The sequence below is a fragment of the Oreochromis niloticus genome, unplaced genomic scaffold, assembly GCF_001858045.2.
Source record: "Oreochromis niloticus isolate F11D_XX unplaced genomic scaffold, O_niloticus_UMD_NMBU tig00007460_pilon, whole genome shotgun sequence".
Classification (NCBI taxonomy): Eukaryota; Metazoa; Chordata; class Actinopteri; order Cichliformes; family Cichlidae; genus Oreochromis; species Oreochromis niloticus.
The window spans coordinates 156,009-180,676 of record NW_020328586.1 but is presented as its reverse complement, the minus strand read 5'-3'; the positions used below and the strand labels follow the sequence as shown (position 1 = coordinate 180,676).

The following is a 24,668-nucleotide window of genomic DNA, read 5'->3' as shown; positions in this document are numbered from 1 at the left end:
TTGTGCGGGTAGCGGGTTTCTGAAACGGGCTTCAAGCCTCACGTTCCCAGTTTTAATTAACGATACATTGCATGAATGTCCTTCGTCAGCTTCCAGATTGAAACAGAATAAAGTATACCCGTTACCAAAGTCGTTACGCGATATGGCAAGTGCCCTGTCCTTTAAATGTCTTCCAGTGGTTTGTATCAGCTGATAGAATTCTCTGGTATACTGTTTTCTCTGAAAATTTGGCTGGAACGGTTTAGCAGGATAAGCCTGACCATCAGCGTATAAAGAAATGAATTCTACATCACAGTTTTCGAAATTAAATGGGTTACGGGTGGGACTTCCTGTAAAAGCTTCATTATCAATGAATGCAATGATGACAAATTTAGGTATCCTGCCCATAAATAAATTGTCATTAGTTGATATTCGAGACCCTGCTGGTATGGAGAAAGTCTTAAAGATACTCTGTCTATAGCATATTTTGCGTTTGCATGGTGCAATGCCTTGCTGTGTGCAAGTCTGACGCTCGGTGATATACTAACTTTCTTGACAAAGAGACTGGCTGAGACAATTTTAACTCTGTACGCATTGGCATCCGCTGTCATGAGAGCAAATTCGTCTTTAGAGCGCACAAATTTCAGTGACAGGTCGATTCCATTAAGTAACAGTTTTTCTTGAAAAAACAGATCTGCGTGTACAGGAGCTATCAATTCAACAATGCTGCTATTCGCTGTATATTCGCCTCTGGTCGCAAGGCCCTGGTTGTCCCCTTCTATGGATGTGTCATTCATGTGTGACGCTGTATCCTTACAGAATAACCCTGTGCTGAACTGTGTGTCTAAAGTGTCCTTATTATAATTGATAAGACATTCTATCACACCTCTGTATGGATATGTGTTGGATGATTGACTAATGAGCGTGTGTCCCAAATTAACATCGACTTGACTAAATAAGCTGCATCCGGGATAATTAATAAATCCCACGTTAGCATCTCTAGCCAGGTTTGAACCATCAGCGTTTGTGATTCTCACGCGTGTGTAGATATATGTGTCATTTAGATCCAGGTAGTCTTCGCCGGACGATGAGATGTAAAACTCGATCGGGCCTCCATCGGTGATTGCCGAAACAGGAGGTATTTCAATAAACGTACTTTTCTCAATGCTGGTCTGTGTGTAGGGAACAGTAAACAGGTCCAGCTCTGTTTTTACACATTCTCCAGATTGACTGTGTAACAGCGCCATTTAGAATATGTCAAACGCTGTAGTTTTTGAACGCTTGGTTCTGGGTCTTTTCACTACGCGTGACGGTGTCCGTTTGTTGGATCTTCTGGCTGGTTTTGCGGTTTTACGCTTTCTAGATGGTATGCGTGCTGTGGGTGCAGTTTTTGAAGAATTGGGCGTATACACATACACTCCGTTACCGTCCTGCTTAGTGTTTGTGGGCTTAGTTATGTTGGATATGACATCAGACACTATTCCTGACGCTGCGGTTTTAAGGTGGGGTTTGAGTATACCGACTCCTTTTTTAAACAGCGGTACTGCAAATCTAAATAAGCTGCGGAACAATCCGCCCAGACCCGCGCCATATTGCGTGCTGGTCCCTATATACCCCCCAAATCACCCCCAGCTTGCCCGATGTAATATTTTAGATATCTTGTCTCGTCTGTGTTGTAGGCAACCATCCTTTCTTTTTTTTAAAATTGTTGTCTTATCGGACGGAAGTGTAGCTTGACAAACACCTTACCGTATAAAAAGGGTATATGCTGATTCTGATCGTCTTTCAAATTAATTTCTATGTCGTCGATTAATGTCTTTGACACAGGTGTGTAGTGTGGAGTGTCAAATTGTAAAATGGCTACGCGCCGGGCATCGTCTGTGATATTTATAGCCGCGCGTGGGCGTCACCCACAAGTTGATAATCGGCGATATCTGCATAAATAAACATGTTGTATTTTCCCCCGTATATGTCAGCAGGATGCGGAGCATATGTGTTTTTATAATGAAGTACAAATGGTTCTTCTGTTTTGAATCCTAGGATTTCTGCCAGTCTCCCTCTAAATGTGAGAACGCTGCCTCTAGGCCCCATAACACCTACATAGTTACTAACGGTGTTGTATTGTGTTTTAATGTCCGCCGTGCCTGGTTGCTGTTGGCATTTCAAATTAAATTCTTTTATTATCTGCTCCACAGAGGTATAATGACCCACAGACAGCTCAATCGTTGTTACGGATAGGGTGTCATCTTTGACAGGGTTATAAATTTCTACTCGCGAATCTGCTTGTGGAAAAGACAGCCAAGTGCGCGGGTACTGTATCTCTATAACAGCTACCTCATACTGATGATTCAAAACAACAGGTTTTGCTAACTTTGTTCTAAGATTAGATATCTTATTGCCTGGGTAAACATGAGCTGACGCATTTGAGAAGAGGGTCACATAAAAACCAGCCTTGTTGTTCTTTTTATCCATCCTTCTTTACTCTGTCTCTGCACGGTGGTGAATGAATGCCTGCAGAGCTGTGTCATCAGGGTTAATCACACCTCGATGATGTCTTTTTCTGGAATCCATGAATTAAAACTTGTTGGCCATCCTAGCCATTTTACTAGAGCCATCTTTTTGCGGCCCACCTTTTTTCTAGCCAATATGCTTTCAATTTTAAATGTTTTGTTTTTATCAACAATCACCCGTTGTATTTCAGGCTCATAAAATGTGCCTTTCAACACCTCTCCTGCTAGATCGGCTAGTCTGTACACTGGGGGCTGTCTCCCTATACGTTCTTTGACTGTGAAAATCTCATCGGTGTAGGTTTGTTCGTATCCTTTTCGAAACACTCCTCTCAGTTTTGATATTCGTACTGTGTCGCCAACATTAAATTTAAAACGCACTTTCCTCTGAGGCTTGGTTTTGTACAGAGTGTTAAAGACCAGCTTCTCATTATCCTTATTTACCTCAGCTGGGGCCATATGGATAGATCTGTGATAAGCATTGTTATATGCCTGTGTGAGCTCGGGGATGAAAGTGTACATATCTCCTTGAGTTGACGGATGTTAAGTACTTCCACATTCTACCCTTGAAGCTGCGGTTGAATCTTTCAACAATACTAGATTTAACCTCACTAGCTGTTGAGAAGTGTTTGATGTTATATCGCTTCATTAGCTGTTTAAAGGTTGTATTATAAAACTCTTTGCCTTCATCTGTTTGTAGTTCCATAGGGATCCTTCCCTCAGCAAGTATATCCTCGAAACCGGCTGCTACGGCTGGGCCCGTCTTGGTTGTGAGACATCTAACCCATGCATATTTTGAGAATACATCTATACATGTTAGCAGGTATCTAACATTATCATTATCTGTCATGTATTCAGACATATCAACCAGATCGGCTTGAAACTGTTTGTCGATTCCATTAACCAATACTCTATTTCTGGGAAAGTGGATCCTAGCTGGTTTATGGAGTGTGTAAGTGTCGTCTCGTTCTAAATAATGTTTAACCTGTGATAATGAGGGTTTTACACCTATTGCCTCAGCGGTAGCTATACGGAGCTTATTTAAACTGGCCAAGCCAGCCGGATGGGCCGGATCATGATAAATTTTATACAAGGTGTTTTCCATGATGCATGCAAGACACAAATGATAAAGCTGTCGGTGTTAACACGTCTTTTTATTTCATTCACACAGACAATGAATACTGAACAGCATACATTAAACCAGGTGTCTCCCAGCCCAGTAGTTACCAATCATGCGAAGCATGGCTGGTTAGCACGTCGGTCATAACGACTTGCTTCTAGCAACTGCACAATGTTGTCGTTAATTGCGCATACTATATGTTCTGATGATCTCAGTTCGGTCATGGTGTGTTCTGCAATCCGGCTGAATTGTGTTCCAGTCCCATCGACTGTGTACGAGCGCACAAACAGGCGTATGGCGGGGATGAATCGGTCTGTCTTGAGCCTTATCATCACATCGTCATAGTAGATGTCAAAGAAATACTCGGGCAATTCGAGCAAGCAGCTGTGTTGCACCTGACTGGGGTGAGATATTTGACATCCGTAGCATGTATCCTGTAGAAACTCGTTTAGCGCCAACATCAGCAGATGGTGGGTTGCAAGCTTGATGTCGATAATGGTTTCCTCAAACAGCCCCGATCCTGTAGGATCCTGCAGCAGCAGCTGTGGAGAGGGGGGTGGAGATGGTGGGGTCTGGATTAACAGCGATGGGGGTGGTGAGTCTGTGAGGTCCCACGGTTGCGTGTCTCGCTCTGAAAATGGGAACAATAAAATTTTATATTTTGTTGCTTAGATACACACACACACACACACACACACACGCACATATATTTAACCTACCATTTGGTTTATTTAGTTGTCGGACGGCCTTATGATTTTAGGTTTGCACAGGGTAGAAGGCAAGCCAGTCTTCGGGCAAGTCGCGAAATCATCAAAAACAAGGCGTTTTCTAATACCCTCGTACGCAGTGTTGAGTCTATCTCTCTTGATGGCGTCGTCAACCTTGCTAAACATATGCAGCATAGCTCTCCAGTCGCACCACTGTATAAAAAACATATCCTTAAACCATGTAGTGCGCTCTTCTATGCTCAGAGGGTAAGGATTTAACCTCCAGTTTTCAACCCCTCTGGCCGCTATATAACTTTCCCTGTCATCACATACGCTGAGAAAAATAAAGTCATCGGGGCTACGGTTGAAACGATCAGCCTCGACCCTGTAAAGCTCTGGGCCTGTTGGACTGTTCCACTGGGAAACATACAGCATCTCTGGGAAGCCCACATTGTCCAAGTCCGCACAAACAACAGTGCGAAAGAGTTTCCAGTTTCTAGTAGACATGCGTTGTGACTCCCCCCAAAACACTCCCTCACCACAATCTACACGAAGTATAACTGCTCCGTTGGTATATTTAACGGTATACACATACCCGTTACTGCCTCGATATTCTAACTTAAATTCAGTCCCATCTACGACGTTTTCACAGCGTTGCTTTTTGCGGTGAGGGCCCCGGCATACGCCTGTAGACGTACCTAGAGCTTCTGTTGCTTGGGCGATGTCCAGGCTGCTCGTCATGGTTGATACAGATGTCATCCTGCACTCCTTAGTTAGAGGTGTTCTTTAGGTTGCTCTGTTGATGTTCCAAATGGTGAAAGAGACCGTTTTTATATGTATTGGAGCAGTCCTCTAGGAGGTGTCGTTACCGCCCCTTGGGGTTGGGCTTGGTTTCAGGTGACCTCTGAGATGCAGAGATAAAGGTGTAAACAAAAGGTGAAAGTGTAATGGTGGCACCGATGGACCTGGCACCGCCGGCCCTCTGCCATACGATAAAGGAGACTGTTTGTATTGAAAACTATGGCAGTACAATTGAGATGCTCTTGATAAGGATGACCTCTTCTGCTGACTGTAGGGGGTCTAACTGTAACCCCCCTCTGTCTAGCTGTTGCAGAATTAAGAATCCCATTGTGGGGGTGGGGGCCAAAAAAAGCTATAGCTATATTACTACTCATACTATACTAAACATCTGCTTATGTGGAACTTTCCGTTCCTCTTTACACAGGAACTTGTCTTCACAGGCATATGATAAGCATAGGCAAAGCTTCATGTTTATCAGGGTGAATCGTCATTCAGAGTTTACACAATCACAGCATATCATTCAGAGGTTTACACAGTTACAAGCAAAGCATATTTGAATAATAAACAAAATCTTTTCACAGTATGTGTCTCCTATATGATATATGGGGTGCCTTTGTCTGGACGTGCTTCTCATCCAGAGCTCCACAGCAGAGAGGGAAGTTCCAGCGCTCCTGGAATCCCTCTGTGATGGACCGCCAGTCTCCAAGTGAAGGCACAGCCATGAAGTCGTCCATTAGACAGTCCCAGATGGCCGTCGCTACCTGGGGGGTGATCTGGCACACCGTGGACACACCGACTCTGAAACTGAACGTGATGGTCCTGAAGGAGTCCCCGGTGGCAAGAAACCTGGACAAAATTGTTCAAAATTAGTATTATGTGTACTGCAGTTACATTATTATTATACATTATTCAAATTCCAAAATACTTTTGTGATGTCAGATTTAAATTACAAAACATAAATCTTACATAAAACATTATGTAATTATGATGATAATTACATAATATATATTAGATATAATATAAAACAGTCAGTTGTTTTGTTTTAACTTTACCATATCATAATTTGATTGGTAGCAACTTTCACCACTACAGTGAGCCAATCACTCATAATTCCTAGACATGTCAAGAGTTGCAAGAGTTGTATGTTGACATGTAGCCCTTTCCTTGCTTAAATCATTGTTAATATTTTTGAAAAATTAACCTGTGATAAGACATAGCTTATCAAGATAGAATATGCTAGATAGAACCATATAACTAAAGATGAACCAAACGGTTCACAATTTTATCTAACTCTCAGTTTTAAGAAAGGCTGGTGACCCCTGTTATAGAGTCTGAAAGCTGCAGGGATTATATACAAATATTCAACTATACCAGAATTAAACCAGGTCTAAATAAAAATAAAAAAGGAGTGAGTATCACTACAAAGATTAACCCACAGTGGTCCTCATACCACAGTTTGATATCACAAAACAACGAGAGCATACATTGATATGACACCACAGCCATGCTATCATTGCTAACACTGATAACAGCATAAATCGAATTAAATCGGGACTTGATGAGGCCTTTCGAGTATCACTAGAAATATTATAAACAGTCATCTCCATACCACAGTTTGCTATCAGTAAACACCGACGGCATTCACTGTTAGCATACCACATCTATGTTAGCAGTGTATAAACGATAGTTTAGCATATATTAGCACAGGTATCAATAAAGGACTACCGTATTAAACACTTTTACTAACCTCAGGCAGATGGACAGGCGCTCTGCAGGTGGGATTGAGCGCCTGTAGTTGGTGTCTAGGCGGGCGATTATGGGACCGACGCGGGACAGCAGGTCCTCAAACTGGGCGAGTGAAAGATGGTGATATCGCTGAAATCGGCCGTCATCCAGGCGCAGCTCCTGGAGCAAGTGGTGAAACTCACCAAACTGCTCACGCCTCTGGAGGACCTGATGGACCCAGGTACGGCGAGGACATCCTTAATGCCGCTGCTCTGCTCTCCACAGTAAATAGAGAAGGGAGACTCTCTCTTCAAACGCTAGCTCAACAGCTGCCATCTAGCAAAGATACTGTCTGGCACAACTTCCTCCCACATCCCTCCCACATCCCTCCCACATTTCCGGTTCCTGCGCGTCAAAATATGCAATTTTGAGGCGCGATGGATTTGTGTTGGACACGCGTCGAGGTGCGAATGTGCACGTGTCAAATTAGGGGCGTCGGGGGCGTTTTCGCTCGCGTTCGGTGTGAACACACCATTATAGCCTGCCGTTGCGCCTGTCCTCTGATTCCAATCTCTCTAAGCAGTTTTGCTGTTGTACTAGCAACAAAGCCCCTGCACCCCACTTCCACTGGGCGCACCTTGATGTTCCAGCCGTTGTCCTCTGCCTCAGCTGCCAAGTTGGCATAGCTCAGCTTCTTACGCTCAAATGCTTCCTCAATTGCTTCCTCCCATGGTACCATCAGCTCAATGACGTACGCAGGTTTTCAGGAGTTAGACCAATGGGCGAGATCTGGTCGCAGAGTAGTTGTTATGATCTCTATGGGAAGAATTAGCCTCTGATCCAAGTCCACTTGCATCTACCAATCCCTGGCGGCCTTCAGCAGGCCCAGGTCTGAGTTTGGGGGGCTTGTCCTTGGCTTGTCTCCTTCCCAGACAAATGTTGCTGAAAACTGACACTCCTCTTGGTTTGTGAAAGGTTGAGCGTTAATGAATTTTCTTTTGCACTCAACTTCCTCAGCTAGACACATGACAACCTGGTTCTGCCCTGAGTAAGGCTACTCCTACAACCAACCAAGATGTGCTTGAGTGTTGGGAAGGACTCAGTTTAAAGAAAGTGTGTGATTGGGTGAATGTGGCATGTTGTATGGAGTAATCCGGGAGAGTAGGAAAGCGTTATATAAGAGTCCATTCATTGTCTGAATGGAGTTTCATCATGTTACTTTTGCACTATTATATTCTGGAACATGTTGTTATTACATGGCTTGATTAAGGTACACGTTAGGTTGACATCTGGGGCCAGAGTTGAAACATTTCTGGGCCAGCACAGGGCCAGCAGTGTGTCTACAACTGGCCCGTGGGCCGTGGCTGCACACAACTTACACATGGCCCACATACTGCAAAGAATGACAGCCCTTTGGTGGCACAGATCAGGTTTGCCAGAGGTAATCCACACATGGACCAGCACAGGACCAACAGTGTGTCTGCAACTGGCCTTGTGTGGGCCACATCTGGCAAACCAGATCTGGGCCACCAAAGGGCTGTCATTCTTTATGGTATGTGGGCCATGTGTAAGCACTTTATGTGGGCCAGATCCGGGCCATACCAATTTTGCTATGTGGGAAGATGCTTATATGTAAATCAGTGTCTTCTCAATATGTCTTGTAAAGCAGGGAGGACCTGTGTATGGTCATTCAGTTAAATCTCCCAAAAGTTATAAATGTTCCTCAAGATTTTAGCTTTTATGTTTTAATTTGGTGTGAGTTAAGCCACTTGCACACCAAGAACACTTAAGAATCTCCACTTCCTAATAATCTGACAATTAATTACTTGCTTCTGATTCCTTTACCTTGTTATGCCAAGTCCTAGCTTAAAGAAAAGATTTGCTATAGCCAATAATGCACCCAGGAAACTTGGATTCAGAACCACTATAACACAAAGACCAGACTGATAGCACTCTCACCATCTCTTCTGGATCCTCAGAGAGAAGACACATGGATTATTTTGCCAACTGATTGATTACATCAACTTTCTTTCATTAGTCAACACTAGGCCTACAAGTTCTGAATACTAAGTAATTATACAGAGAAAATTGACTTTTTTTCATGATTTTACCTTGTGAAATTTTATGAGTTGATATAACAAATTTATTTGTACAACACTAAAACTAGTTTAGTCAGACTCACCTCTTCTTTAACTTGGGTCAGCACACCCTTTTCACCCAACCCAGTATCCCCTGGCTTTCTTTTTTGCAAGGAACTCACCTCCTAAAGATTAAAAGACAAATTTAAAATTCAAGGGGCAAATAGACAGAAACTGGGGTTTTCTTCTCACTAACAATGGCAGCATAGCACAAGTTTTCTATCACTATGTTCAAAGTATTCAGGCCAACAAATTATAAAACATTAAATGACTTACTAGACTGTCATTCTCCACACAAACGGAACTTAAGGGGTTACAGTTCTCAAAGCTTTACCGATTGCTTACATCAACTTTCTTTCATTAGTCAACACTAAGCCTACAAATCCTGAGTACTAAGTACATATACAGAGAAGATGAATCATTTTCTTCATGATTTTATCTTACATGGTGTAATTCTGTTTGAGTTAATGTGTAACTTAACTTAACTTAATGTGGATTTTGGGTTCTCAGTAGTGATGTGTCCTGTGTCGAAGCGTCGAATCGTATGTCGGGTAATCTTGGGGGCGTTTTTGCGAAGCGCGTATCGAGGCTTGCTTTGATTACGTATGCAGTGACGTTCGAGGCCTCGCGGGCAGTCCGTACCACGTGACTGATTCAGGGACTGGTTCACCAGTTCACGCCATATTCGAAATAAAATGGGCAGCAAAACACAGTTGCTGATTTCCCATCACATTGTGTTGTGGAATTGGATTACGTACGTGTTACATAGTTACTTGAGCGTTTCTTCTTTGATGGAACCAGCAAGGAAGAGATTTTATTTTATTTCATCTCTCCTAATAAAGTATGCACACAGTAATAAATATCACAAATGATAAGCACCATAATATAAATAAACAACACTACAGATCCTATAATCTGATTTCTGTCTGGTCAATTGACAACTGTCTGATTTTAGTTTATTAAAAAGTGAAGCACCAAACACTAGTTTGTGTCATTATCCAGATGTACATAAGCATGATTACACAGTTACTAGGAGCGGGTTTTGATTATCGATTAAAATCGATTCTAGCTTGGATAACGTGATATCGATTCATTAAAATCCCGAATCGATTTTTAATATACATATTACTACATTTCAACAACCACCAAACAGCTAAAACAGTAAATGAGAGCAGGTACACCGATTCTGCACAAAGACGTAAACACAAAGCGCGGACCCGCTGACGCATCAGAATCAGTGAGATGTTGGCTTTCTCACCAGACGGCATGGACACAGTCGGGGCTGAAAGCCGACAGCTGTCATGGTCCTGAGTCTGCCGTCTCAGTGTTTTATGTTTCTTTATGCTTTCGTTATTCTGATTAGGTATTTCATTATTATTCGCCATTTTGTTAGGTTTCTGTTCTGTGCCTGTCCTGGTCCTCCTTCCATGTTCCCCCCGTCTGTCCTTGATGTCATTATGCCTGTTTATGAGTCTGCGTCTGTGTCTCTGTCTGTCTATGGTGTCACACTGTCTGTTTGTGAATCTGTCTGTTTAGTTCAGTGTCTTGTCCAGTTCTGTGTCTGTGAGTTTCCTGTTTTATTCTGAAGGTCTCTGTCTCATGTGAGTGTGTTCTGTTTACGTTTCCCCTGTCCTGTTCCCCGACAGCCTGTTACAATGGTACGGTTACTGTAAACAGATGCATGCTCAGCTGTACTGGCTGCTGCTGCACTCACACTAGGAGACTGTCCAATTACTACAATAATAGGATGTCACATTTTAAGTGATGCTATGCCATAATAAGGGTTGTTACAATGTGCCTGTACAGACCTTAATTCATGTAACTTTTAAAAGTTGGGCTTCAGACCTGAGATCTGTATCTTCTTATTGTTATTTATATTGTTTATTGGTGGTTAGCAAATAGCAAAATGGTGCATTACCGCCACCAACTGGTGTGGAGTTTTAGAGCTGGTACCTTTGAGTTCATCTTCCATGATTTTTCTAGACTCTCACAACACCCATCCCCCACCTTACCATCTAGCTTATGACATAGTCCCTTCTGATTGGCTGCTGTCAGGGGCGGCAATTTTTTTTTTCTGGCCAACATCTTCAGTCTTCAAATTTCATCACGCTGGCAGCTCACTTCGAGGTAAGAGTTAAAACTAGATGTTATTTGTGATGATTTCTGTTTAAGTCCTATTTGAATGCTTTATTTTAGTCTGTGATTATTTGCTACAGTGCTGTTTTAGAGTGGGGTCTTAAAGCATTGTTTTTCTTTCTGTTTTTTAAAAGTGTTATTAAGTGTGAAATTTGCGAGCTAGCGGTAGGAATTAGAAGAAACTGTAGATAAACTACAGCTGAAAGTCGTAAAAATAAAGTTATCCTTTTTGTATTCCATTGTAAGCGAAAATCCACTTTGACCGTATAAGACCCTTTACAGTAAAAACTCAAATGATGTTTTTTCTAACACAACTCCGATATCGTAAGAACCATACTACTGTCTTTAAATCTCTGCAGAATGACATAAGTAAATTTGCCATAAGTAAAACGTGTAATTTAAAATGACACATGAAAGTTACTCATTTAAACAGTAAAAATTTCACATAAAAATACTTTGTTATGCCATGGAAGTATCTCATTTAAAATAAAAACCAAGCAAACTTGTTTTGAGTGAAAATCCCCAAACATTATCAATGGCAACAATAATAATAATACATAATAATAGCAATTTGATCATCCTTTCCTTTACAGTTTGATCCAGGCAGTGAACCACAGAATGATGTTTCAGCAAAAGAACTGCTGCATCTCATCTATGCCACTGAGGACAAGATATTTCAACATAACGTTTGGGCTATGGCTTTTGATCTTCATGGGAATATTGTACTCCCTGACCAAAGACTCAGTCTGTGCTCTAGAAATAACCTCACACATAAAAAACTATTATGTGGCAAGAGATTCCAGTGTTACCCTTAATTGTGAGTTTGTCCTTGAATCTGAAAACTTGGGATATACGGAAATAGAGTGGAACATTGTGCCTTCAGATAGACAGCAGGATGACGAGATCATTATCTGGTATACTGGAGGTGTGTTATACAGTAATCTATATGAGCCGTTAAAGAATAGGGTCCACTTTGCCTCTCCTGATCCCCAAGATGGTGATGCATCATTAAGAATCCTTGACCTGAAGCTGACAGATATGGGAACTTACCAATGCAAGGTGAAAAGGTTACCTGAGTTTGGTATGAAAAATTTTAACCTGTTCGTAATGGAGAGGCCAAGTACACCAGTATGCTACATAGATGGTGAAGCAGAGGAAGGAAACAACCTCAGGATGAAATGTAGATCCTCACAAGGTACTCCCCCTCTGGATTACAACTGGTCTAAGGCAAACGGAAACAAGATGTTGCCTCAAAGTGCCTTTGTTGACACTAAAGCTGGTGACTTGTATTTACGCAAGATCACAGAGAGTGACACTGGAACTTACAGGTGTGTGGTCGTAAGCCTTGTTGGTATGGAAGTGTGTGAGGTTACACTCAGCTCCCCCTTAAATCGTACATCACCACAGACCATTAACAATGAAGTGTGTGAGGTTACACTCAGCTCCCCCTTAAATCGTACATCACCACAGACCATTAACAATGGATCTGGAACAACAGCGGCAATTGTTATCAGTATAATTGTGATGATCATCCTTATCATCACTGTCATTCGAGTCATTATCTGCTACCGCAGAAAAAAGAATGGAAAAGTGTTTGGCAATGAAATATTGATGGATGAACTCCCTCCTCAAAAATGCCTATCAATTAAAAGTCATAACCTGGGGCCTGGATCTTTGGAAAGCACCCATAGTGTAAAGGTGAGAAAATGTTAATATATAGCACCAATTCATAACTGAATGCTTGCTGTTGTACATAATATGGTCTTTTTAACTTAAACTTACAATTGTCTAATTAAGTTGCATATGTTTCAAAAGGATCTTATGGCAGTGTATGAAAACATGGATGCAGGGTTCATGTGCAAGAACAAAGAGAATAAGTTCATGTTCGCTGAGGAGAAGGATCTTGTGAGTAATGTTTAAATATGCAAAATACATCAAGTGTGTGTCATGTGAAACATTTATTTAGTTTAGAGTTCATGATGTGGTTGCCTGATCACTTGTGTATCAGTGCTAAAAACGTGAGCCATTTTGCCATTTGGTGTAAAAAAAATAAATAAATACAAGACCCATTTCTACCTGTGGGTCCCTTAAAATAAAAAGTTTAAAAAATCACCTTTTTATTTTCAGACTTTGCTCTCCCCATTAAAAAATCATAACATTACAACCATGAGATGTAGTGCAATGAACCACGGTGCAATAGACTGTGGTGTAGCACCAGTGAGTATTAACGAACTGGCAGTCTAATTAAGTTATATATGTTTCAAAAGGATCTTTTGGGAGTGTATGAAAACAGGGATGCAGGGTTCATGTGTAAGGACAAAGACAATAAGTTCATCTTTACTGAGGAGAAAGATCTTGTGAGTAACATTTAAATATACATGCAAAATACATCAAGTGCACATCTGTGTCCTGATTTAGCTGATGTTGTTAAGGCAACACAACTTTAATTTAAAATAGTGATTTAGTTTACAGTTGATGAAGTGGTAGCCTAAACACTTTGAATGTACGAGGGTTGACAACCTGAGCCTTTTTGAAATTTGTTATAAAATTATAAATGTTGCTCTCTCTTATTGAAAAGTCAGTCCAAGGACGTGTTAACCCAGATGAGAAGGCCCTTGAAAACAATGAGGTTCAGTACAATCAGTGTATTCTTGGGTTATAGTTGTCCTTAATCAAGGCCTTGGGGGCCAATAGCACTGCTCATTTTTCCTGCAGTTGCCAGAATCTATAATCCATAATAGTGAAGTAAGAGCAATCAGTTATTCTGTATTACAATAATCCTGAAACCAGGACTTCAGCTGACTAGAGTATTAATGATCATATTTTTTCTTCAAGGCAAGACATTTGCGTTTGACTGGCTCAAAGGAAAACAGATGTCAGAAAGAAATCTCAATTGTCAGAGTACTGCGAAGTGGAAACTCTTCATTGCTGTTGTTATACCAAATCACATAATGAATGCTTAATTTTGAAAATCTGTCGATCTTGATACATTTTATTGAACTTTAATGAGCTTACTTTCAGAGACACATTGAAGACCCACTGATTTACATGTGAACATTCTGTGTAATATTTAAGAATGGCCCTATGTCCTAAATAGCCAATAATATTTTTTTTCCACTTTTGTGTTATAGCCAAAAAAGGTGGATGACTCAGTCACAGTGGATGACCAAGATATGCAACTTCCAGAACCCTGAGGACAAGCAAATTGTTTATACTGCTTTTGAGGAAGAAATATGTTTGTCCTTCAAAGCAAACATAATGTTAATACTGTTCTCTTTCTGGTTTAGTGGTCTGTTACAACCAATCTTTAAAGATTAAAGCCTGAGTAACAAAAGAGGATCAGCATAGCCATGGTCAAAAGTTTTGGGAGTGGCACAAAGTCTAATTCTACTTTTCATTCACTCTGCCATTTCAGTTGTTATTTAAATAAGTTTTACATACTTAGGTGATCTAGTGAAGAACAATCACATTTGCTGAGAAATAAAAATGAAGTTTTACTTTTGGCCACTGCTGTAATTGTCCTTGAGGACAAACAAACTTCATTCTGTTTTTCATGGAAAAAATCAAAGTACTTGCCGATAGCTGTGTACTAAATGTTCGAATAAAACAAAGAAACTTCAGATATGCGGAATTCTTTTATTGTGTTTTATTGAAGAGAAAATACAAAAATCATGTTTAAACATGATTTTAACATAAGTTCTTTTTGGAAATAATTCCAGTGAATGTAAGAAATACATAACTAGTTCTTTAGGAAATACATAAGTATTGGGTGAAAAACATTTGAATTTAGGATATGGATAGAATGACCCAACATTCCAAGTGCAGTAAAGACATGTTGGGTGTTATGATCACAACACACCAAAATCATGTTGGATATGACCTAACAACAGGGTCTTGTATTGACAAATTGGGTTCAATGATGAGATGTTGAGTTAAACGCAAAATCTCAATATGAGACCCAACAGCTCTTTGCAAACCTCTTCTCATTGTCTATATTGTCTGTATTGTGATGGTGGGTCACAGGGCTTGACTATATGTAGATGTTGGGTCACACCTAAATGTCAGTATTGAACCTGATATCTCCATTTAACTCCCTTGTATGTAAGGACAAAACGTTTTATTATTATCATAAATATATATATTTTTAGCTATATATTCTGTAGAGATTGACAGGGAATTAGAGGGAGAGAAAGAGGAAAAGACAGCAAAGAACCCCCAGGTCAGCCATGTAGCATATGGTTACCTGTTCATCCCACTGAGCTAAACCAGTGTCTGTAAGGACAAAAATCATTGGTAAAGAAACATGATCAGGTCCATAAAGTGAAAGGGTTAATGTTGAGTTAGTTGTTATGTATGCCCTCATTTGTCAAGCGTGCAAATGAACCCAGTGGCTGATGGGCAAGGTTAACTTTTCACAGAGATGAGAAGAATTATGAACTGGGGGAGACAAAATTTTGGGGACATCTTATACTACAAGGTCTAAAAGCCACAGTCTTGCAGAGTGATGATGAAGATGACGAAAATAAGAATGCCCAGGCCTACATAGAGTTAATACAGTTCCTGGATGATAAGAGTTTATCGCTTGTGATGAGAGAAGCTGCTGACGATGGACCTGAGGCACTGAAAATACAGTATTAAGAGACTATTATGCATGAAAAGTTAAACCAAGACTTTGGCCTTCATCGTGCGTCGTGCATCGTGTAGTATACGTGGGGTAACAAGAAGCGATTAACACCTCACGACCAGCTCCCGATCATCAATCGCTTGGTCGCGAGGATTTCAAACCTGTTTGAAATCCTCGCAACCGTCGTGAGGATGTCACCGCAGCTTCTCACACTGCGCACGCGCAAACACAAATGTCAGCGAAAAAGACGGCGCAGCACGGCAGTGCAGCATGTGATCTGGACGCAAGCGATGGAGGCACAACTTGTAGAACTATGGCAAGCTCACCCGAGCCTTTTCGATGTGGCCTCTCAAAATTATCACAACCACAACAACCGTGAAAATAGTTCGATCTACACTGCTGCTCAATCAATGTTTTTCATTAGCAATTTAGCAAAGTTGATGGTGGTGGTGTGCGTGTCTATGTGAGTGAAAGACAGAGAGGGAGAGCGAGCGACAGAATTTCTGTTATAACCTTCATTTTATGGATGCACAGTGTGAGCACTCAGGTCGCATCAAAGCATCGGCCCGTATAGTGTGAGACCCTGCATCGTGACCTATGAACTTCTAACCCCTGCGAGTCAATTGTACAGTTTGAGCAGGAGCTGAATCGCACGACTGAAAAAATCGCACAGTGTCTGCCCAGCATTAGCCACACACATGCAAAAACAAACTTTCACACAAACTCACACAAATTATGAATACTGTCAGTGTTAATGAATTAATGCAGACTGATACACGTTAACCTGTTAAAAAGGGCTAATTCGCATCAACGAGTCAACGCAGCTCAATATGTGTAGGCGGTTACCCGGTGTTAACGTGTTACACATGCCTTCTCTGTTATGTGGAGGAGTTTGTCCAAAAATTTGTCTATTCTGCGCTCCAGATGGGTTGAGTGCGTTATAAAATTTTAATTGCCTTAATCGTGATGACCACGTTAATGCATTTAAGCTGTGTTTACATTTTTATATAAAGCTAGTGCGCTGTTAAGAATTTTTTTTTTTAATCCACTAAATCTGAAGAAAAAAAGAATTCTGCGTAGGTCAAATGAGAGCACCCAACATTCCATTATGGTGCTTGGAATGACCCAGCATCATAATACAAAGATTTATTTTTGACCCAATACTTACATAGAAGGCCATATTTCTTGAAGTACTAGCTACCAGATACCAATGATTATGAATAAAAATACTGTAATTAAAGTATTGTTAAATCTGTTTTTTATGTTTTGCTATTTCATAAGCACAAGTCCATAGATCTTCTTTATTTTTTAAATTCTTTATCTTTGACATTTCAAACATTTCATTCAGCAAGAGCCCACAGCGTAGCACTCGCCGCATGTCACTGGAGAGTGGCATTAGTCGAACATCCCTTCAGCGGATATTAGCTACTCACAAATGGCACCCTTACAAACTCCAGCTACTGCAGCATCTCAACAAAGTTGTGAGCTCATCACTGGACCCACTTCAGTTTGCCTACCAACCTGGCATTGGAGCGGATGATGCCATCATTCACCTCCTACATCGTTCCCTCGCTCACCTGGAGACCGCTGGGAGCACTGTGAGAATCATGTTCTTTGATTTCTCCAGTGCCTTCAACACTATTCTTCCCTCGGTTCTGAAGGACAAGCTGGAGAACTCTGGAGTGGACCATCACCTCACTACCTGGATTCTGGACTACCTCACCGACCGACCACAGTATGTGAGGACTCAGGGCTGTGTGTCGGACAGGGTCGTCTGCAGTACGGGGGCCCCACAGGGAACGGTTCTGGCTCCGTTCCTCTTCACCATCTACACTGCAGACTTCTCCCACAATTCCACCCAGTGCTTCCTGCAGAAGTTCTCTGATGACTCTGCAATAGTCGGCCTCATCACTGATGGGGACGACAAGGAGTACAGAGAACTGACTCAAGACTTTGTGGACTGGTGCCAGCTGAGCTACCTCCAGATCAATGCCAGTAAAACCAAGGAGCTGGTGGTAGACTTCCGCAGGCACAAACATCCTCCACTGCAACCACTGAACATCCAAGGTATGGACATTGAGGCTGTGGACAGCTACAGGTACCTTGGTGCTCATCTGAACAACAAACTGGACTGGACTCATAATTCAGACGCCCTCTACAGGAAAGGGCAGAGCAGGCTGTACCTGCTGCGGAGACTCAGGTCATTTGGAGTGGAGGGCCCACTCCTGAAGACCTTCTATGACTCTGTGGTGGCCTCAGCCATCTTTTACGGTGTGGTCTGCTGGGGCGGCAACATCTCTGCTGGGGACAGGAAGAGACTGAACAGGCTGATCCAAAGGGCCAGCTCTGTTCTAGGATGCCCTCTGGACCCAGTGGAGGTGGTGAGTGACAGGAGAATGGTGGCTAAGCTGTCATCCCTGTTGGACAACATCTCCCACCCCATGCATGAGACTGTGACAGCACTGAGCAGCTCCTTCAGTGGGAGACTGCGGCACCCACGGTGTGGGACGGAGAGATTTCGCAGGTCTTTCCTCCCCACTGCTGTCAGACTCCACAATAAAGACTTTTGCAGCTGATCAAACACACACATCCACACATGTGCAATAAGACTAATGTGCAATAATCTTTTCTGGCATCGTTGTATTTTTACTCAGTTGTATATAGCATTTCTATTCTATTTTTATCTTATTGTATATTTTATTCTATTTTATTCTACTGTATATAGTATTTTACTTTATTTTATTCTATTCTGTACAGTTGTGTACTGTATTTATTCTTATTTTATTTTATTCTAATTTTTGCTTCATAACTTTTGCACTGTCCACTTCCTGCTGTGACAAAACAAATTTCCCACGTGTGGGACTAATAAAGGTTATCTTATCTTATCTTATCTTATCTTATCTTATCTTATCTAACCCACATTGGATGGATCCCTCCAAGACTGTTGGAACAACAAAAGTGATGGTTTGATGTGGTATATGGGGTACAATGATAGTGGGTCCATTCTTCATCAATGGAAACCTCAAGGCCACTGGATATTTGAAATTGCTACATGATGATGTGTTTCCCTCTTTATGCACTGAAGCTGGCACGTTCCCTGAGTTTTTCCAGCAAGATGGTGCACCACCACATTATGGGTGCCAGGTCCGAGCATTCCTAGATGAACAGTTTCCTGGAAAGTGGATTGGTCGTCGTGGGCCAGTTGAATGGCCCCCAAGGTCTCCCGATCTGACCCCCTTAGACTTTTATCTTTGGGGTCATCTGAAGGCAATTGTCTATGGTGTGAAGATACGAGATGTGCAGCACCTGAAACTACGGATACTGGATGCCTGTGCTGGCATCCAGTATCCTGCGGTGTTGCTATCAGTGTGTGAAGAGTGGGAGAAGAGGGTTGCATTGACAATTCAACACAATGGGCAGCACATTGAACACATTTTATAAGTGGTCAGAAACTTGTAAATAACTCATGAAAGAATAAAGTTACGTTGAAACCAAGCACACCATTGTTTTTCTTGTGACATTACCAATAGGTTTGATGTGTCACATGGCCCTCTTCCTATTGAAAAAACAAAAGTTGTATCCAAGATGACCAACTTCTAAATGGCCACCATGGTCAGCACCCATCTTGAGGAGTTTTCCCCCTCACATATACTAATGTGCCACAAACAGGACTTTAATATCACCAACCATTCCCATTTTATTACGGTGTATCCATATAAATGGCCCACCCTGTACTATACTGCTGAGAGACTGTCTTCTGCTCGTCAAATACATTTCATTGCAATGTTGACCCTGCGCTAACTTGCATATGACAAATGAAACTGAAATGCTTCAGATAAGAGTGAGAAAAATATTGCGTTCATGTTTGCAGTTTTGTCTTGTTACACAATATTTGGAATTAAATAAAACAAACAAAACACTACATTTTAGGAAATATTAGTGGGTGTTTTCGTATTTGTTTTTTTGTACTACTTGGACACTAAAGTGGCCCTCCAATGAGATGACGGTGCCAGAAGTGGCCCACGGCTCATTTGAGTTTGAGACCCCTGGTCTAGATAGTCATCATCTGGTATGTTCTCCAAAGGTAGTTGGTTCTCCATTATTTCTGCCAGCAATTCATCCAACTATTCTTTGTCCTTACGTGCAGGCCCCCCAACCAGTCTTAAACCTCTCCCTATAGTTTCTGCAACAACCTTTTTTATATGTATTTTTATATTCTTCCACAAAACCTGTATAACATAAAACATATAACGAGAACCCATTAACATGCCATTGCTGCCATTGGTATAGCTATTTTGATTCCACTCCATGTTTTAGAGGCAACCTGAGTTTGGTTAAATCAAACTAGCTTTATAGTGGCTTTAATTTAATCCAGATTGCTTTACTTCAAGACTCCATAGTCCAGGTGTTTCAGAAAGCAGATTATTAGGAAGTGATTAACAATTCTAGTTTATATAGACACATCTTTCTTCTCTACTATCACCCTTCTATCACTCCCAATTTCAACATTTCGGCCTAATCCTTCTGACCAGTTTGCCTGTTGTGCTCGAGTAACCCATAGGGCTGTGAGTGGTGTGTTTGAAAATAGAGCTCTGTAAGCAAAGTACAGTCGGGCAGGGGGGAGAACAAATCTGCAAACCGATGCAAAATTGTGGTCACTTTTTCTTTTAGATTAACAAGTTCAATGTGGGTCCCTATGCGGATGAGAGCAAGTGGTTCCAAAAATGTGGTAGATTGTGGTGCTTGGTCTTTCCCCCAGTGGTAGGACCTCTATGTACATTCTGATTAAGTTATGAAGTTTATGTGAACATATTAGCCTGATGACTTTACAACTTAAACTTGTGTAGATATAGGACAAGGTGCCATCAAATGGTTTTACTGTGTACTACAACATACCCCAAAGCTTCAACCTTTACATACTGACAATATGTCTTAAGCTTTGACTTTTACTTCTTCAAGAACCATGTCTCCTTTTTTAATTTGACTGATCTCGCATATGGTGGAATTATATAATGTCAAGTCTGAGAGCACCAGTGATTCCAGAAAATAAACGTGACAGTAACTCATTGGACACAGTATTAGACGATCACTTTTAATTAACAACTCTTTTATGTAATAAAAAAGGGGGATCTTCAAAAACAAATACAATGCAAAAGCCCTCAAATAAGGCATTTCTTGGGCTTACTGGGAGCAATGGAATAAATTGCACCTTATTTTCAGAGTCCTTTTCCCCCCTTCACTCCTCATCTTCTCCAGAGGCTCTGCCTGTATCTTTTCTTCCCTCCTTTGCCTTTTGCTCCTCAGCTTCTCCAGAGGCTCCTGCTGTACCTTTTCTTTTCTCTTTCCTCCTTTGGCTTCACTCTTCATCTTCTTCAGAGGCTCTGCTTGTATCTTTTCTTCCCTCCTTTGCCTTTTGCTCCCCATCTTCTCCAGGGGCTCAAGCTGTACTTTTTCCTTTCTCTTCCTTCCTTTCCTTTCACTCCTCCTCTTCTCCAGAGGCTCCTTTTGTAACTTTTCTTTTCTCTTTTCTCCTTTGGCTCCACTCTTTATCTTCTCCAGAGGCTCTTCTTGCACCTCTTTCTCTTTCACTTGTTCTTTATTTTAAGAAAACAATCATTTACTTCAGTTGATTAACTTAACATTGTTAATATTGTGCAATATAGTGTTAATATTTACCTGAGGTGATTATTGGTGCAGATGGGATTCCACTTTGGTCTTTCTTGTTGTTACCTAAGACCACATCAGAAATAAATAAATACCACTTCACCTGAAAAGTCTTTGTAATTGTGTATTTTTTCACAGCTGTTGGTTTCCAGTTACCAGATCTTGGTATGGGGTCTTCAAAGAGAGTTGACTGATGAAAAGTGAGCCTCTTCAGGCAACTGGTTTGGTGAATCACACTTTTTTCTGAACTCTTATTCACAGTCCTTGCTGTGTCTTGGCTTACATAGGCCTGCTGCATCTGAAAAATGATGATCGACAAAGAGAAACATGGTTACTTTAGCTCATCTAGATGTAATGTTCAGATTTGTTATGCTGGAGTGCTCTTACACCAGGAGGGACCTCCACTGTGACCTTGTCCATCTGTGGAGAAATGGTCAAACAACTGTTAAAGCAACTTTGAGATCACACACCTCAGTAGAAGAAAACTTGAAATGTAATCAGTTACACACAAAGCCAAAGATCTAATTTCAAAACATACATATCTTTATTGTAAAAGAAAATGTCATCAGATTCTGCTTCAAATCAGGTTGTGATCTTAAAGTCACTCTCATAGCAGTGATTTTAGAGTAATGTACAACAATTCTAATATCATTTAAATTTCAAAACTGCCCTTTCCTGCAGTAAGGGTTATGATGGTGAAATTTAACTTGTTGTGTTGCGTGATGGCACACTGCCCATGAGAGGACCCCCTTATTAAGCTGCACAGTTTCAATTTAGTTTGCAGAATAGTTGTAGTGGGCGGAGATGCAGACGGAACGGCTGGCTGAATTGATGTTAGGATCCCTGACTGCGTTTCACTAATGGCTTTGCACTGGGCACCTAGTGCCTGTAACTCCTGTTTGTGACTCCCTGTGGCTGCTGCCTGCTTGGCAAATGCCGCTCGCACAGGGGCCGCTGGGTCCATTCTGCGCTTGGCCAGTTCATACTATCAAAGGGGGCCGAAGGCCTGTACCAAAACTGAACCCGAGTGCAGAGATGGCAGGAAGAGTTTTAACAAACTTCGTTCACAGAGTATGCAAGGCCTTCTGTGTATTGGGAAGACAGTACATAAACTTCCTAGATGCTACAACCCAAGTAAATTATAAGGTACAATTTTATGAATATGGGAGATTTCCTGAAATCATAGACTGCATCGCTGAAACCCATTTTCCTGCAAAATATCCCTCTACCCCAGAGGGTGAGGAATACAGGAATCACAAGGACTGGTTTTCCATTAATTTCCAAGCTGTACGCACTCCCCAGATACAGTTCTCAAATATGGTTGCATGGTGGAAAGGTGTATAGTACTTTATTCTGTTGTAATCTTGTTGTATAGTATGTCATTTTATTTAATCTTATCCCATTATATTGCATTTTTCCTAAATTTTACTGCTCTTAAACCTGTACTTTCTGCCATGACCAAAAAAATGTCCCACGTGTGGGACTAATAAAGGTTAATCTGATCTTATGCTCAGTTTGAAAGAATAAAACATAATGAATTATTGCTTGGTGACAGTGGGTATGCTCAAATGAATTTTTTTGTTTACAAAGCTGGTTCAAAATGCTGCTGCATGACTTTTAACCAGAACTTGCAGAAGAGAGCACATAACTCCCATCCTGGCTTCAGTCTATTGGCTGCCTGTATATCCTAGAGTTCATTTTAAAATTCTAATATTTGTTTTAAAATGCTTAAACGGTCTTGCCCCACCTGACCTCTCTGAGCTTCTTCATCCTTACTAACCCCTCCAGGTTTCTCAGGTCAGCTGACAAGCTGCTGCTCCTGGGGGTACCCAGGTCCAAGAGGAAGCTCAGCGGAAACAGGGGCCTTCTCTATTGCTGCTCCTAATTTTCTGAATAATCTGTCCCCTGATTTTACTGCTTTAATTCAGTCTAGTGTGCTGATTTTATTGTTTTAATTTAATTCTAATTATTTTATATTATGTTCTTTTTGTGTTTACTTTAAAAGAAAAACTTATTCAATGTATTGTTTGGCATATCAAGCATACAAGCACTTAGTTTTCAGCTGGGAGTTGCTATATAAATGTGCTAAATAAATGCTTGCTTGCTTGGAGGAGTCGTTTTCAGAGTCTCTGTAATAAACTTTGATTCATGCCAAGAAGATGCTGCATTGTCATTATTGCAACAGCTGTACTTCATAACTACCTGAAAAGGCATGGATGCCCAGCACCCTCAATACTAGGCTAACAAAGATGACAAATAGATATTCCAAATAGACAGCTTTTAATGGATTGTGAGTCATCTGTTCCTGTGAGCAGTCCTGGCAAACATCATAGCTTCCAAGGATGTGGCGGGTAAACTGCCTTGCAACTCTGCAGTTCTGTCCATTTGACTTACACCTACATACAAAAACAGTACATGTAATCAAATCAAATCAACACATTGAATGAGACAGTTGTTGATGACAAACACTAGTCTGAAATGAGAAAAAGGCTAAATCAATACACTAACATACTCAATTCAGGTGTTGCCAGGAAGACAGCACTGTCTATTCCATCTGACACGGCAAGAGTTTCTCCTGCCAGTGTACTTCTGACCACATGCCTGATTTTTTTAGACTGCCAAAAAATAGGACAAAACTTTCCTCCTTTACCCATAAGGACAATTAATTAAGCATCACTGAAAACAACCAATGCCAAATCCTCACTGTTACCCAAGTGCTGAAACTTAAGAGTCACTTTCTCTGCCTTAAGTTTACGGATAACTTTGTTCACTTCATGAATAGATTGTACAGTTGCATCTTTGATATTAGATCCAAGGCTACATGTGTCAAACATAACATCAGGCCTCGTTTGTTTGGCAACCCACAAAATATGTCCTATTTTTGACCTGAGTTGCTCACATTCTGTTTCACTTAAGGAAGCATCCCTCTGTACAGCCTGTGCTGCTTGTAACTGAACCGGTTGTAGGTTGTCAATGTAAAGTTGTTGATGCACCTCTATTACATCATTAACTGTACAAATGTCCATACCAACATAAGAAAAGCTGCCATGTTCTTCACGGCCCACAAGGAAGGTAGATTTCAGTACAGGAATGATATGAGTTGCAAAGTGACTTGAACCAGCCCAAAGGAAATCATCAACGTGACATGCAAGCACTCCTGTAATCTCAGATTGTTCATTCTGCCAATAGAACACTGCAGGATCAGCCTGTGATATTTTACCACCAGTTTTGAGCATAATGTCTTTGACCTTATTGTACCAATAAAGT

The 24,668-nt window shown here is 41.2% G+C and overlaps 2 protein-coding genes across 8 annotated transcripts in view; one reads left to right on the top strand and one right to left on the bottom strand.

Annotated features, from left to right (window-relative positions):
* The first annotated feature begins 10,198 nt into the window (after positions 1-10,198).
* LOC109200285 (coxsackievirus and adenovirus receptor homolog) lies at positions 10,199-15,198 on the top strand. 5 transcript variants are annotated; one of them, XM_025904871.1, is made up of 5 exons: positions 10,199-11,104; positions 11,707-12,811; positions 12,929-13,018; positions 13,381-13,470; positions 14,245-15,198. In XM_025904871.1, exons 2-5 carry the CDS (start codon positions 11,732-11,734, stop codon positions 14,305-14,307), a joined length of 1,323 nt encoding a protein of 440 aa, XP_025760656.1. In that variant the 5' UTR covers positions 10,199-11,104; positions 11,707-11,731; the 3' UTR covers positions 14,308-15,198. The 5 variants fall into 5 exon arrangements, 4 of the variants coding, with proteins under 4 accessions (XP_025760656.1, XP_025760655.1, XP_025760658.1 ...); XM_025904870.1 differs by having other exon boundaries at positions 10,199-12,811; XM_025904873.1 differs by lacking the exon at positions 13,381-13,470 and having other exon boundaries at positions 10,199-12,811.
* A 5,616-nt stretch (positions 15,199-20,814) lies between these two features.
* Positions 20,815-24,668, bottom strand: part of LOC102080074 (uncharacterized) — a 30,682-nt gene continuing 26,828 nt past the window's right edge. For all 3 annotated transcript variants that reach the window (XM_019355789.2, XM_013267805.3, XM_019355790.2), the window contains 4 exons: positions 21,789-21,821; positions 21,558-21,699; positions 21,414-21,467; positions 20,815-21,331 (listed from right to left, as the gene is read on the bottom strand). In XM_019355789.2, coding sequence (XP_019211334.1) covers positions 20,919-21,331; positions 21,414-21,467; positions 21,558-21,699; positions 21,789-21,821 — 642 coding nt within the window. In that variant the 3' untranslated portion in view covers positions 20,815-20,918. The remainder of the gene's footprint in view (positions 21,332-21,413; positions 21,468-21,557; positions 21,700-21,788; positions 21,822-24,668) is intronic.